At 44.8% G+C, this 16306-nt stretch overlaps 1 protein-coding gene across 4 annotated transcripts; it reads right to left on the reverse strand.

Moving 5' to 3' along the window:
• Nucleotides 1-7365: 7365 nt before the first annotated feature.
• MTO1 (mitochondrial tRNA translation optimization 1) lies at nucleotides 7366-16303 on the reverse strand. 4 transcript variants are annotated; one of them, XM_039728255.1, is made up of 12 exons: nucleotides 16134-16303; nucleotides 15794-15993; nucleotides 15275-15361; nucleotides 13821-14110; nucleotides 11382-11494; nucleotides 11052-11242; nucleotides 10689-10819; nucleotides 10022-10226; nucleotides 9769-9940; nucleotides 8946-9064; nucleotides 8321-8478; nucleotides 7366-8149 (listed from the first exon to the last, which is right to left on the reverse strand). In XM_039728255.1, exons 4-12 carry the CDS (start codon nucleotides 14046-14048, stop codon nucleotides 7928-7930), a joined length of 1539 nt encoding a protein of 512 aa, XP_039584189.1. In that variant the 5' UTR covers nucleotides 14049-14110; nucleotides 15275-15361; nucleotides 15794-15993; nucleotides 16134-16303; the 3' UTR covers nucleotides 7366-7927. The 4 variants fall into 4 exon arrangements, with proteins under 4 accessions (XP_039584189.1, XP_039584183.1, XP_039584176.1 ...); XM_039728249.1 differs by having other exon boundaries at nucleotides 15275-15392; XM_039728242.1 differs by lacking the exon at nucleotides 16134-16303 and having other exon boundaries at nucleotides 15275-15420; nucleotides 15794-15923.
• Nucleotides 16304-16306: the final 3 nt, after the last annotated feature.

A 16306-nucleotide genomic window follows, 5' to 3' on the forward strand; every position in this document is an offset into this window, starting at 1 on the left:
CTTGCTCCGAGCTAGTTTGGAAATGGGCTTGTAGTAAGTAATTCATTCAATCCTTAGGGAAAATAAGGTGTGAGCCGGCAGTGCCGTGAGGTGCTGCTATTGCAGGAGCCCCTTATGTCAGCTGTGTGTAGATCAGATCAGCTGGCTGCGCTGCTGGGTCACGTTAAAATGGCCCAGAGCAGGATGAGTCAGCTGTGCAGTTTGTGGCAGAGGGACTGGTCCTGCTTCCAGCAGGAAAAAATCCCCTAAAGAGCACTATTGCATCTAACAACTTCGTGTGAGTAGCAAAACGCTTGGGAATGCTCTGCCTACAATACTAGCAATTGCTTTCATGTACTTAAAACCTACATTTTACACGTTTGGTTTTCTTTTTTACTTTTATAGACCAGATTTGCTTTCTATGCACTAATGTAATGCCATCTCAGTTCTTTTATTAATCTGACTACCTGGGGAAATTGTTAGACTTTTGTAAACAAAATTTGGGAATAAAACTACTTAGATCAAACTTTTAATAAATGTTCTTAGTTGAGAACTGTATTTGTCTTCTGACTGCTTATTTCTTTAAGCAACTTTTACGGCTGTCCTTAACTCTTTCCTCACTGTCCTGCAATGCTGGTGTTCATACAGAAGAGTGACAGCATGCTGCTGTGGTGATGGAGCCAGCTCTGAAAGCACAAAACTGTCTGGAGTCTTGCATTTGTGAATGTTTCCTTTCTAGTTGTTGATGAATGTTTTGGTAGTCCAGAGGACTTTAAGTACACAGCAATATTCCAGAAATGTACGTGACGAGGTACGGGGGGACAGGGAGGACAAAGGCTGATTGGTCTTTGGAGGGAAATGGAGCAGTGCAGTCATAGCTGATATCACTAGGCAACTCCTTGCTCAGTGTTGGCTGCCTAGGTGGATAGTTCAGGCTGGAATAAAATGGACTCTGCACAGACTACTGCCCAGAGACATTTTAATCTCAGATCAGTTTGTACAAGGTTAATAACTGGAATAACTTACTTTACTGAAATTGCAAATGAAAGACTTATTTCACATTCAGAATTTAACATTTCTGAATTTGAATGTTTTGAAAGGTATTTACAAATTTTGAAAAACTATTTTCTGTAAATGTGTATTTTAAATTTTAGGTTTGGTCAAGATAAACCATGTAGAGAGAAATTAAACTTTGTACTGTATAGGGATATTCTTTTGGTGCTAAATTATTATCTGTTTAAGAACCATGTAAATTCAGTCTGATGAATACAACCCACCTGGTTTTAATTTCTATTAGTTCTATGTTTATGTAGTGCCCAGAGGGAGGCTGGGGGATGGAGGATGCAGTGGGAGGGCTGATAACCTGCCTCACCAACAGCATCCTGGGGGACTGCTTGAGTCCTGCTCAAAGCATTTGTTTCACCCTGAGCTCCTTTTTTACAAGAACTCTCACACATTTCACTGCAAGTTGTAAATTCCTGACAGTATTAACACCTTTGAATTTATTAGTTTCAATAACTCAAATTTTTCATGTCATCTGATTGCACCAAACAGTACTTCAATAATAATAATAGTAATAACATTAATAACTCAAATTTTTAATGTCATCTGATTGCACCAAACAGTACTTCCTGTCTAGGAATTTAGTTTTCTGAAACTGCAAACCTTAAATAATAGCCAAACCATAAGCTAAACAGAGGAATAAACTGTGACCATGGAATATAATACTGGGCAAAATTACCTTTCTCTTGCAATGCTGCTCCTGCTTACCAAGGAGAGGCCTGAAACCACCTCAGGAGAAAGAAAAGGGCACCTGGGGTACAAAAGAGCTGAAGGAAAATCTTCTAGATACCAAAACTGTATTGGCTTCCAGGGTGCAGAAGCTGTGGACTTTTAGTCTTTTCTGGGTCCTCTTTAGTCCCTTCAGATTATTTCTGCATTTTAAGTAAGTCAATTACACTGTTGCCTGCTTTTTAAAAATCAGGTTACTTCCCTGGGCTACCTATCAGTAATTCTTTAATCCTTTAATGTTTCAAATATTTACACAACATAATTCAAATCTGTCAGCTTCTCTGTACTGGTAAGGTGGCAGCTGAACCTGTATTTTCCTTGGAAGATGCTGCATGAGGTACTGAGGGAAGGTGGAAATCAGAGTGGGATACCCTGATGAAGGATCTCTGGCCTCTGGGTGGGGGGCAGTGGGGCAAGAGTGGGGTGCACATGGGCTGTCAGCCAAGGAGCTGCAATTTGTGCAGGTTTTGCTTATTTCTTTCTTTAAAAAAGCAAAACAAGTTGGAAGGTGCCTAAGTTTTCATTGGTGCATCATCCCCATGGGCCAAGTGCGTGGTTTTAAGGATGCAGTAGCAGTAGCTTTGTCCTGTGTGTGCTGAGGCACTTGCTAAGTCTTTTTCCTGGTTCTTCTTAGCAAAGCAATTCAGAGCCCTGGGCATCCTCCTGCAGGGGCATCTGCTAGCTCAGGCTCAGCACAAACACCAGTTTGTGGGTTAATATGCTAATTTTTTGCATTACACAGTCACTGGAAATGAGCAGAGCCAGCTCACCCCTAACTCAGGGCCCTGCCTGCCCAGCCAGCAGCAGTCACAGTCACATTTTCCCTTTCAGCCCAGTAAAATCTGGATTATTTAATACAAAAGGAAAAGCCACAGCGTTTCCCCACCCCAGGTGCCTGTTCTGCACAGATCAACACAGCTGGCAAAGCTCTTACTCCAAGCCTGCACAGAGATGGAAAGGCAACATAGATGTCCCCTCCTGGAGGAGGCTGATTGCAGGTAGGGCTGAAATGTAAAAGGAAGCTTCAGACTCCTCTTATCTACAGCCACCTTGGCACATCTTAAGCAAAATGCCAATTTTTTTGTTTCATACATGTATATATATACACACACGCGCACATATATATGTTATATATATTATATATAACATATGCATCCTCTTCATAATTTAATGAGGTACCTAATTATTTTTTTAATAATTGCTGTTGCCAGACTCCTTAAAATCTGCAATTCCTATTTTGAAGGTGGATACTAAGCTAAGTCCTTAGTAAAAAAGTGAAATGCCCCCAAATGAATTAACATTTCTTTATTGATTATAAGTTATTATTTATACATGTTGTTTATATTATTTGTTATATATTTCTTCTTATTAAAAATTCATTAATATTTAATAAATGTTTAGTTTATAAGCTAGGCTGTGGTTCTGCTGATAGGACATGAGTATGTTGGATAAAGACATAGGTTTGTTGGTGTTGACTTGTCTCCATGTTTAACAAGTCCTTTAATAGCCTTTTCCAGAGGAAAAAAAGAAAGAAATAGATGAATTTAAATGTAATTATAAATTTGTTTCACTGACATTACTAGTAACAGTAACTAATATCACCTCGCCTGCTGCTAAAGCACTTTTATGGATTACAATGCCCTAATTCTTTGGAGAAGGAGGGGATGTACATATGTGGCCCAGGAGGAGCAGAAGGAAAACCACTCTGGACGGGGGCTCTGCTCTCCTGCAGTCGCTTCCTTGTGAGGGAAATTCCTGCGACTCATTCCTGGGCATGCATTCCCCAGGCTGCTACACACGTGGCACAGCCCAGGAGAGCTGAGGTCACTGCCTGTGACGTGACCACTCTGCTCCCAAACAGCCGCTCCAGCTCTTGCCTGACACCCACCACTGTCCACCAGCCAGCCCTGGGCCAATGTCACCTAAGCCACCACTGTCCTCCAGCCAGCCCTGGGCCAATGTCACCTAAGCCACCACTGTCCTCCAGCCAGCCCTGGGCCAATGTCACCAAGCCAGCCCTGTCACCTGCCACCTGGCCAAAGTCTCCCGAGATGCAGCGGGACAAGGACAAAACCTCTCTGAAGTGCCAGCTCAGCACTACCAGGCACAGCAGCCGTTCCACTTGTAACTCCAAAAATCCTCAACACGTGTGACACAGGCCACCACCTGGTCATGCACGGCAATTTTCAAGTTAAACCACAGTAGCCTGGGAGGGAAGAAACTGGTCATGAGGCTGTTGTCACCTCCCCTCTCTTCTTGCTGCCCTGTAAGGCAGAATGAGCTCATTTCCCACCTGGCTCTGTGCCTGCTCTTCAGTTAACCACATCCAGCACTAAGTCACTTGGAACAAGAGCAGCGTGTGCTTGTCAGTCCCCAGAGGTGCCTGAAAATGTCCCTCCTGGAGCTTGTGCTGGGAGCTGCTGCTGATGCCAGACAGGAACACCTTCACCACTCACTCACTCACTCACTCACTCACTCACTCACTCACTCACTCACTCACTCACTCACTCACTCACTCTCTGCTGCAGCCCAGGCTCTTGCTGAGCCGTGGTCCTCCTGGGAGCCCCTTGCAGCCCACCCGAGTGGCTCTGCTGAGCACTCCTGCAGCAGCAGGGACACCACTCTGCAGCGACACTGAGAGGGAAGCTGAGGCTGTGGATGTGCCTGCTCAGAGCTGAGCACCCCAAGAAGACATCAGAGGCCATCAAAACATCCACTCTTAGGTCTGCAAAGAGGTGAAGAAGGTGCAGCCTCCAGCTTTCATGACAAAAGGTTTGCCAATACCCCATTCCTTGGCACAGAGGTCAAGGCCCAGGCACCAGGCATGGCCCCCACACAGTGGTGAGTATGGAATCAGAGATACTCTGGTGAGGATCCACATCACTCTCCTCCCTCAGAACTACACTTGAAGGGTAAAACCTGCACAGAAATTTAGAAAGGAGACAAAAGCACAATTTCTTTCCCCAAAGCATCCCTGACAGTAAAATAACTGGTCAAGAATCAACCCTTTTTCTCTTCCCTTTATGTAATAGCAATTGCAGAGCAAGTCTCCCATCTCCATGCCTGGACACAACCAATTTTAATCAATGGAGGGGATTTATTTCTCAGTAGTGCCATGAAATCAAGGCAAAAGATGGAAACAACATCCTGGAAGGACTTTGAGAAGCATTGGCCATGGTTTGATGGGAAGAACTGAGAGCACCTCCTCGGTGGAAACAGCATCTCCAAGGGGACAGTAGATTCCTCCCTGCATCCATTAAATGACATCCTGAGAGCTGTCACTGCATGAGGAACACAATCTGGGAAGTATGGTCACCAAAGCTGGTAACCCTGAGCATCTAAAACCACTGCATGCGAAGACTGTTAGTTAAAGGTTGCAGCTTTTAGTGTCTCCGAGCATAAAATGTCTTTCCATTTTTCTTTTGCTTTCATGTCCCAGGCAGAAATAAAGACAAGAGGAAGAAACTGCTCAGTTCAAGTACCATGTGAAATGAAAACTAGAGTAGGGGAGGAAAATAAGCTGCCTTTAAAATCTGGGATAAGATAGAGTGGTGAGGAAAAAATGCTCATCACTAGGCCTGTGTTTGGCAGGAGGGAAAGAGAGACATACACACTGAAACAGGGAACACAAGAACAGTTGGTATGTGCAACAAGTTAGGTCAGCCTCAACACACATCCTCCCTCCCTGCTAGCCTGGTGACAGCAAGGATTACAGGACAACAAAGTGCCATTCATTACCGCACAGACAAGGAAAAGCAAGCCTGTTAAGAGCAGTTCTGCCCTTCCCCTCCTGTTGGTCTTAGTGAGGCCACAGGAGCTGGGAGGGTCTAAGCTCACTTTGTCTTGGTGTAAAAACCAAACCTTGGGCCTTGTAACAAATCCCCAGTGGTTAGAAACCAGATGGCACAAGGTGTCCCTCCTATCTGCCCATGCTACTTCAGCAGATTTTTTTAGCCTTTCTGTGCTTGGTTTTCTTACCAAAATGAATACAACTACTTGCAGCAATTTCTTTTCATGCTAAAAGTTTTCTCAAACAAGAACTGTTCAACAAGCACAAAATACTGTGGCAAGCTCTGTATACATGAAACCAATACCTGAGGGACAGCCAGTCCTCAAACTTGTGCACTAGCCAAGTTTTCCATTTCAGCAAATATGGACATCATTAACCTACATACATGAACAGAGGACACCCTGTCTTAACAAGGGAACTCACCAGTGGCCAAAGACACACTTCACACTGAAACAGAAAGAGCAGTTGTTACAGAGGATCTGCTGGGAAGAAATGCTCTTGTGACTTCGATTCCCCCTGAACTTAACTCCTTCCCCCTTCTTAGAGCACAGCTGTGCATTATGAAATTGTTAAAAGAAGAAAACTCCCCTTCTTCTGCTCTTCCTTTGACACTGGTGCAGCCCAGCTCAGCAGAATCACCCTTTCATTTATGCTGCATGTGTGAGACCAGAAGCACAGGAAAATTTAGCACACAAAACTGAGGAAAGTGTTTCCTTTTGTAGCAAGGTGCGAGGTACTTGCCGTTAAAGACACACATTATTGAAAACTAAAGTCCTGTCAAATGACCGCTGACAAGAACTAGGAAATGCAGTTTTGAAACTGCATAATCAGATAAAAAGTGAAGATTTAGGGTTTCTTTGGATTCACATAGCTGGAATTCCATGAGTACCATACCTGGAGCCTGAGGTACACGCAGAAATCGTAGCTGCCTTTCTTATGCTGAAGTTAAGGCTTGCAAGGTTGAAGCAAATCTTAGAGCCAACAAGGATGCAAGGAAAACAGGCTACAGATATAAAGGAGCAGATATTCACCTTTCTGAGCCATTCTGACATGAACTGACCTACAGATCACGTATCTACAGTTCTTCCACACAAGTCACTGGACAGTGAGAGGGAAGTGCTTTCAGGCAGGTTGGATAATGCCCCAAACAAAATGCAAACTCTGCTCATCCTCCTGCTGCATCTCTGTCAACAAAAGGGATTTACTCACTCCTTTCTCTGGACAGGAGAGCAACCCTCACCCAGAGCAAATATGCCAGAAAAATTTCCAGAATCATATTTTCAAAATGACAGACATATATATTTGGGACATGGTTGGACTCAATGACCTGAAGGGTCTTTTCCAACCTATAAGACTCTCTGATTTTACTGTATCAAAACGTGTTCTGAAGCCAGAGGACATTCAGAAGTGAGACCAGCACCAGAAACTGCTGCCTGAGTCAAGCAATGATTTGGTAGATGCACAGCAACAGCTGGAATTCCATGTGTCTTGCTGGTGAGTAATCATCTGCCCAGTTGATCCAATTGACTCGAATCTCGCTCAAATCCAAGTGCTGCTCCTGTCAGTTGCAGGACCAGTGCTGATGAGAATCCCACTCCCCCAGCCCACACCATATCAGTTTCAGAGTGCCCAGGCTGAGGTCCATGGAGCAGGTTCCCACATGTCCCCCACCCTCCTCAGCACCCAGCCTTGTCCAGCTGCCTCCCTCAGCTCTGTAGTGAATCTCAGCCCACCTTACGTGTGGACACTGTGATGCAGTGAACTGGGAGGCCCTGCTGAAAGCTAAATTATAATTGAGTTCTTCAGCAAGTTTCAAGACAAGCTTTATTTATTTTAGAAGACAAAAACATCTGCAGGATGGGGTGTTTACATTCAGTCTCCTAGGTAAATTTAAATATTCATATGGCACACGTTTTCATAGTCAAGTGTCTCCCTACTGGCTGACACCACACTGAGACACCAGCCTGTGCACAGCCACTGCACAGCTGTGAACCCAAGTCCTGAACACAAAGGAACACGTTCAACTCCAATCCTCTTGTGCTGCCATGGGCTTTGCATGGTAACATTTCTTATTCAGAAGAACACTGTTCTTTACAAGATACAGATTTTGACTATCCAAAGTCTTCCAAATGAGTGGAATTTCAAAAGCAGTTCTCCTGTCTTTTCCTGTCTCTCCATTTGCATCAGCAAAATCACAGGCTGTATTTAGGTTTCTGAGCATTTACTTTGTGCATTCATCATCTTTGTTCTAGGCAATGACACTGCCACGGAACCCAGCTACAACTGCTTTGGATCCAGCCAGCCTGGGTGTTATCTGGGCTCAGGAGGGGATCTTGCCACGAAGTCTGGCAGGATCAGTGCCATTCTCTACAAAGGTGTTTTAACAAACTTTGTCTCCTCTTCAGTAAACTCTGCTGAAATCTGTCTTTGTGAAGTTGCTTTGCCTGAGTACATTTTCCCTGGGAAGTACTCCCCAGATTTAGGCACAGCTTTTAGTTTCTCTGTCTTCCGGTGATTGGTTTTCACAAATCTTAGCAGGTTCACAATAGCAGCTGGTGTGATTCCAGGGATACGGCTGACCGCACCAATCTGCACATGGAGACAGGAGCAAGTTAACTACCACCAAACCTACACGCTGCATGGAGCCACTGAGAAATGGGATCAAAACCTGTGGGTTTGCCTTTCCCTGATTCTTTCACCCCCCTGCCCCTTGGGAAGACAGAAGGGATTTCACGCTGCTCAGCCCTGCTGAATTCTCACCGTCTGGGGGCGGTTTGCATCCAGCTTCTCCCGCACCTCTGCCGAGAGTGAGGCGTCAATGGCAAAGTAATCCAGGTCGTCTGGCAGCTGCAGCGCCTCATCACGACGCACCTCTTCCATTTCCTGCTGCTGACTGACCACACACCACTCGTAAGAAGCTGTGGTGATCAGGGGAACAAGAAAGGCAGATACAGATGGATACTCATGTGAAACAAGTCACTTGCAAGAAGCATAATGAGAAATTCCACTGAGGTGGTCAAAAGCTCCTAAGGAAATTTCCAGCCTCATAGACTATAGAGCCTAATTCACATCACTGCTTTGGAAGAAGTCCTACTCTTTGATTTGTTACAGGAATTTAGATACATAGGTTATTTTTATCTTCTCATCATAACAAAGGATGGCCTATTTGATGGGGCAGTAAGGAGGAAAAAACCCAGAGTGATTTTACCCACAGAGTGAAACATCCATGCATAAAAAGGGCTGTGGCTTACGGTAAAAAGTTCACACTCTGATCAGTGTTTCATTTCTCTAAGCAGCAACATGAAACACACTAGGACAACTGCTGTCCTCTTACTGACCAAACATATACAGGTCATCACAAGAGAGCCTAATCCTTGTACTCTACCTTCTATTTTCAATCTCTCTGCCAGCTCTCTCCATTGAGCAAGCTTGCCCAGGGGCTCTGGGACAGCCTTTGCCAGAATCTCCATGTTCACATCTTGATACTGAAGGACATCAAAGGCACTGTGAAGAACAAGAGTAAGCATTTATGGCAAAAAGGAGCCACACTCGTAAGGCAGATTTATGGCTGTTCCAAGCTCAAACATACAAAATTCTTAGCTTAAGCCAGAACAACTGTAAAGCCAAGCTCAATTCTCTACTATCTCCTCTCAGTACACAGAAGAGCTGCTAAACTCTTGAAGAGAGATTCCTCACATAAATTTACAGCAAGACAGAATGGACAAGGGAAGGGAACCAAGGGAAACCTTCCACACAGACTCTGTCAGCCAGGAGGTCTTAGTCACTGATTTAAAACAACAGAAAAGATGAGATGAAGTGGGAGTAAGGGACGTAAGGGCTTTTGTGTACAAGAATAGCGACCACCTGACACCAGCCTGAAATCAACTGCTGTTTTTACCAAGGTTTTAGCAAAACTGCAACCCACTGCAAAACCATCCCCAGCTGGTGAATGTGTAAGGACAGCAAGCACTGTCTGGGCCAGTGGAGCACTCCCTTGCTTTGAGAACACATCACATGGAATAGTAAAAACACCAGTGTCATACTTATTCTATAGGCAAACATCGGATGTGTGTCCTCTGAAGGTGGTAAAGTTGGAATCTTGGAGTACTGACAGCTTCAGGAAGGATGGACAAATGCTGTGAAACCACTAGCCAGATGTGCTAAAGCAAGCATAGGTCAAACCAGAAAGCTCCATGTGTTACACTTACCTGACAGGTGACCTGCGACTGCTACTTATGGGAACTCCTGGTAGTAACTGGGACCATTTGGATATGCTGAACTGAAGTGATTTTAGTGTTGCGATCCCATCCTCTAATGCAGCTCTCATCTTAACCGCTTGCTCATATCGCTGCTGTGACACACACCCAGCTTCTTCAAACCCTGCAGAGACAGACGGTCCATGAGACAAAGGTCCACAGCCAGGCAGGGCTGGTCAGTGCAAGAGCTGCCACAGCAGAACACCTCTGTGAGTGAGCCTGGCGTCGGCGTTGTCGGGCCGCAGGGCCATGCGGAACTCCACGCGGCTGGTGAACATGCGGTAGGGCTCGCTGGTGCCCAGCGTGGTCAGGTCATCGATCAGCACTCCCACGTAGCCCTCGGTGCGGCTCACGGTGAACGGGGGCTTGCCCTGAACCCGCAGGCACGCATTGATCCCAGCAATCACACCCTGCACAGGCAAGACAAACCAGACATCCATTGCTCTCCTCTTAGCAAGAACATCAGCACATCTGCACAAAGGCTCACATGTCAAACCGCACCCAGGAAAATGCAACAGTCTGTGCCAGTAATCCAGGCTGTTTCCTTCTTGTGGCATTATGAGTGTCTGAAGGGCTTCTTGGCCCTCACTGATGTGTCTGGAGACAATTCCCATGTTTTCAACTATACCCACTGCACAGTCTCCATGCTGAAACACTTGAAAGGACTTTCAATTACTATTGTTACTGCAACTTTAGTGATAGCAACTGCAGGTACTTGTACAGATACAAGTGAAAATATCTTAGGCAAGTCTGGAGTCAGGGTGAGCAATAAAAGTAAGAACATCTCAAGAGCACAAAACGGGTCTAGCAAGAGTATCACAAAGGCCAAGGTAATATCCCTTTCTGAGTGCTGAATAGTCAGATTCGCCTACCTGAGCTGCAGCTTCTTCATAGCCTGTCGTGCCATTTATCTGGCCTGCAAAGAAGAGGCGCTGAACAAGACGCGACTCGAGAGACGCAGTCAGTTGTCGGGGGTCTAAAAAGTCATACTGCACCCCATAGCCTGTGACACAACAAGAGAGATGTTACAGGAGGGACCGTCAAGTAATCAGTGGAGCAGAATGGCTTATCAATTCTATTTATGATTTCTGAACAAGCAAACTAAGAATCACTGTATCCAGTAATTAGTTTTGCTTCATATTTCCTTTGTTTTGCTACGCTCTAAACAAAACCTGCTTTTCATTAACTAGTAAATAAATATGACCAGTAGATTCAAAACAATTCAGTTCTCTTACCTGGCTGTAACATCTTGGCTTTTTCCAAGCCTGGAACGGATTTGATCACCTGCTCCTGGAGCTCAGGAGGCAGTGTCATGGACATGCCTTGGGGGTAAATGATGTTGGAATCCAGGCCTTCAGGCTCCAGCCAGACCTGATGTTCTCGGTCTGGGAAGCGCAGAACCTTTGATTCAAGAGAGGGACAGTACCTGTAACAGTAAACAGCCATGAGCAGCACCTGACATGGGGAAGAAGTTACTTTACAGAAGCAAAGCAGGAAAGACCCACAGCTCCAAAGAGACTTCCAGCGTGTCCCCTTGACAGCCTTGCATGACACCACACACTCACCGTGGGCCCCTGGTTGTCTCCCTGACGTGGTTGTTCAGGTGGAGGTTATCGCGGATAATTTGCTGGGCCTTCAGGTTCGTGCGAGTCAGGTAACAGGACAGCTGATCTTCTGGCTGGAACAAGCCAAAGCTCAGCCTAAGTTAATCTGGTCACCACACTGTATCCTTACTAAATAACTCTGATATCTCCACGACCTTTCCCATGATGGGTGGCTCTCACTTCTGGGATCAGCAGGGCTGTCAAACCCACTGTACAGACCAAACGCGAGCGATCTGAGAGCCTGAGCAACATGCCCAAAACCAGACTGAGAACAGGATGGAATCTGGGAATCTGGAATTCAAGTTGTATCCTACATGCCGTATTCCTAATTACAGGATGGATATTCCCATTTAAATCAACATGTTACATCACAGCATTCAAAGTAATCACAGGGGAAAAAAAGCTCTGGAGTTAGAAGCGTAAGTGCTGACCTTACAGCAAACAACTAATTAATGGGTTTGGTGAATTAAAAAAAATTATCTAGGAGAGATAAAAACCTCAAAACTCTGCAATCAACATGAAAAATTCAAAGTTTGGGAAAAACCTCACCATGTGAAGTAAAGTATTCCATTGATTTTTCTGAAAAAGAGTCATTAGACTCACATTCAAAATAGTGATAATGTAGCACCATAACTCTTTAAAACTGCCACTGAGTGACATATTAGTTAGCCAAAAGTCTTGTGATTTTAAGTGGCTTTGATTTAAATCTGTGTTGGCTGAGTGTCAGTACAAAACCCTGAGAAATCATCTTGCTGCAGTTGCAGAAAGAAACTACATGGACCCATAACCCTTATAGACCCTAATCAACTGCTGAAGATCAAAATTTAATAAAGAATTGGTTAATGGTTATCATATAATTTGAGATGAATTACATGCCATAGAGCAAGTAAGCTACCTTCAAAAAATTAAGAGTCAAAAGCCTGTACACCCCAGAAAACTTCATCAACAGTAACCAGAACTGCAAATTTAATAAAGTACTGTTTAGCTGGATAAAACCTGGGTTATCCATAAAAAAAAAAGATAGATGAGATGTTCTGGAAGTAACAAAAGAAACAGAACACCTATTCCATGATGCAATAAATTGGGCAAGAACGCTACCTTCAAAAAGTTAAGAGTCAAAAGCCTGTACACCCAGAAAACTTCATCAATAGTAACCAGAACTGCAAATTTAATAAAGTACTGTTTAGCTGGATAAAACCTGGGTTATCCATAAAAAAAAAAGATAGATGAGATGTTCTGGAAGTAACAAAAGAAACAGAACACCTATTCCATGATGCAATAAATTGGGCAGACTTCTGGCAGCATCTATAAAAAATCCTGCATGTTATATAAATGTCTGACAATTATTGTTTCTTTCAACACGTTTATGGAGAATAAATTCCAGATATGTTCTCAATTATTACTCAAAAGTGTTATTAGGAAAGTTTGTCTAACAGCTTTTTGCTGTTAGATTTAAAACTTAAAAAAAGACAGATGAGATGTTCTGGTAGTAACAAAAGAAACAGAACACCTATTCCATGATGCAGTAAATTGTGCAGACTTCTGGGAGCATCTATAAAAAATTCTGCATATTATAGCATATATAAATGTCTGATAATTATTGTTTCTTTCAACACGTCTGTGGAGAATAAATTCCCGATATGTTCTCAATTATTACTCAAAATTGTTATTAGGAAAGTTTGTCTAACAGCTTTTTGCTGTTAGATTTAAAACTCTTTGTTTGAAAACCTCTCCTACATATACCAAGGCCTTCAAGTGATACTACTTTTGCCCCATCCTGACTATAAAAGGTTATTTCAATTCCTATATCCTCTGGGGCAAATTGCCTCCTGATTAACAGCACTTACTCTGTGCTGTTTAAGTACATTATATAAAAACAGCCAATGTTCCAAGATTTTCTCCAGAAAATTGAACTTCTTCTGCTTTTAAGTTACTGTTCATCTGCCACCTCTCAGGTCTGTAGATAAATCCATCCTTTCTCTTTCCTAGTCAATACTACAAATGATCTCTAATTTCAACATCTTAACCTTACAAAGCCAGACACTGTGAATCTCCACAATACAGGCATAATACTGGAAGATTTTGTAAAACCAGCCATGCAACCAGCACATGAAGAATACTAGCAGCAGTATCACATTTCACAAAACTCTGACTCCACAAGTAAACAAAGTTCAGTTCTCAAGTTGAGAAGTGAGACTAAAAGGGTATTTACTTTCAAACGAACACAAGTAACTTCTGCCTCACACTAAGAGTCCTCAAAAACATAACACCTCCAGTACCAATACATCCCAGCTGCCTTTCCCAGCCACTAACTCCCTGGCTGATGATGAGCACGACATTCCCAGAACCACTTCCCACCCGGCTCTGTGTGCATCTGATGGGTGGGATTTGCTCTCCCACCTTGATCCACACGGCCTCGCTGAGGAAGCTGAATGGCACTGGAGGGTTGTCAGCTGCACGTTCCTCCAGACCACTGAAGTCAATCGTATCCTTGGCAAGTCGGGGCGGTGTCCCAGTCTTCAGCCTGCCCACAGCAAATCCCAGTTTCTCCAGAGTGTGAGCCAGCCCGATGGCTGGCTGGTCCCCCAGCCGCCCCGCTGGGTGCATCTCCAGGCCGATGTGGATCATACCCCTCAGAAACGTGCCGGTGGTCAGGATAACACTCCCAGCACGCACTGTGCTCCCATCCCCTGGAACAGCAAGTTTTCAGAGATGTTCACATTTTAGTAGCAACAAAGCCTCAGAATTCTGGTGTTTCTGTCTAAAAGTAAAATACCAGTGTTCACTGGGGGTTTATCTGTCTTCTATTATAAAATAACACCAGGTTCTCCATAATAAAAGCATCAACAGTAATAACTACAATAAGCAACATGTAGTTATTTCTGTGTATTTATTATTCCTAAGCAAGTTACCCCTGAGAAAAATCTATATACAGGCCTTTATTTCAGAAACCTTATTTATTATAACAGCGAAGGGTAATGAAGTACAAGCCTGTTATTAAGAGGACCCCACAGTCCTGTAACACTGAGGGCAGTATATACCATTTACCAAATAAAACCTCAAAACACAGCATGGAATTTAGTATCACCAGCCTGAAGAAAATTAATGTAGTTAATGTCCTAAAAAAGAAAACCACTCCTGAGAAAAATCTACATCCAGGCCTTTACTTCAGAAACCTTGTTTATTGTAACAGCAAGGGGTAATGAAGTACAAGGCTGTTATTAAGAGGACCCCACGGTCCTGTAACACTAAGGGCAGTATATGCTATTTACCAAATAAAACCTCAAAACACAGCATGGAATTTAGTATCACCAGCCTGAAGAAAATTAATGTAGTTAATGTCCCAGTATACTACCAATCCAGGTATTTTTGACATTGTATTACTTTATATTATACATATTAACCTGGTTTATTTCACACTTACCTGAACTAGCTCCATTAGCTAATTAATCTTTCTCATTAATGAATTAAAATAGGATAAATTAATCTTTCTCATCCGTGAATCAGAAATATTTGTCCCAAAGGCTTGCTCTTAGTGTGGAGTAACTGGAGGCACTTCGTGAGTTACTAGCACATACCCAGAACAACTCCTGCGACTTGGCATTTCCCAGGACAGCCTGGTTCTGGCTCTGTCAAGAGAAGATCCTCCACAGATGCCTCACGAACTGTCAACAGTGGTGTGTTAAGGATTTCTTTCTGTCACGAAAGGAGTTACTGCAAAAATCTGGGAAGTTATGAGACATATGGGCAATCCCAAACCCTGCTGATTCATCTTTCTCATCGGTGAATCAGAAATATTTGCCCCAAAAGCTTGCTCTTGGTGTGGAGGCACTTAGTGAGTTACTAGCACATACCCAGAACAACTCCTGCGACTTGGCATTTCCCAGGACAGCCTGGTTCTGGCTCTGTCAAGAGAAGATCCTCCACAGATGCCTCACGAACTGTCAACAGTGGTGTGTTAAGGATTTCTTTCTGTCACGAAAGGAGTTACTGCAAAAATCTGGGAAGTTATGAGACATATGGGCAATCCCAAACCCTGCTGATTTCTGAAACATCTATTACCCACTTCCATTCTTACCAGGTCACTTGGCAGGCACTCAGTTATGGTACTATCCTGATTTATCAGGTAGAAGTTTTCACTCACATAACGTTTGAGCTCAAGTAAACTAACTGGTCATAGAGCCTGACCTGTATCTAAAACACTAGAGAATTTTTCAAACTGTGCTAAGCTCCAACAACTCACACGGCATCAAAGTACCAAACAGAAAGGTATCTAGGTTTGATCGGTAAATAATGAAACCCAAAACATAGCCCCTTCCTTCGTAATCCTCAGTCGCGTATCCCCCTCCCAGGCCGCAGGAGCCGGCCCTCACCTGCATGTTCTCCTTGTAGAGGCCGCGGTCGATCTGCGCGCGGAGGCCCCACACGGCCGGGCCCTTGCAGCGGTTCAGCACCTTGTAGTGCACGCCCGAGCGGTCGCACACGCGGCCGCACAGCCCGTCCAGGGCGTCCACCTCCCGCATCAGGTGCCCCTTCCCGATGCCGCCGAAGGACGGGTTGCAGGACATTTCCCCTGGGTAATGACACAGGGACACCATCGGCACCGCGCAAAGGCTCCCGCGACCGCCCCTGCTCAGCGCCGCTCCCCACGCCGCGCAGACCCGAGGCGCCCTCGGTAGCCTCCCCCACCCAGCCGGGGACCCGCGGCGGTACCGATGGTGCCGATCCTGTGCGTGAGCAGCAGCGTGCAGGCCCCGCCGCGAGCGGCCGCCGCCGCCGCCTCCGTGCCCGCATGGCCCCCGCCGATCACCACCACCTCGTAGCGCGGCGCTGCCGCCGCCCCGACTTCGCCGCCCGCCCGGCGGTGCCCGGGGCGGCGGGCCGAG

This window comes from Passer montanus, unplaced genomic scaffold (genome assembly GCF_014805655.1).
Source record: "Passer montanus isolate IOZ18808 unplaced genomic scaffold, ASM1480565v1 scaffold11, whole genome shotgun sequence".
Classification (NCBI taxonomy): domain Eukaryota; kingdom Metazoa; phylum Chordata; class Aves; order Passeriformes; family Passeridae; genus Passer; species Passer montanus.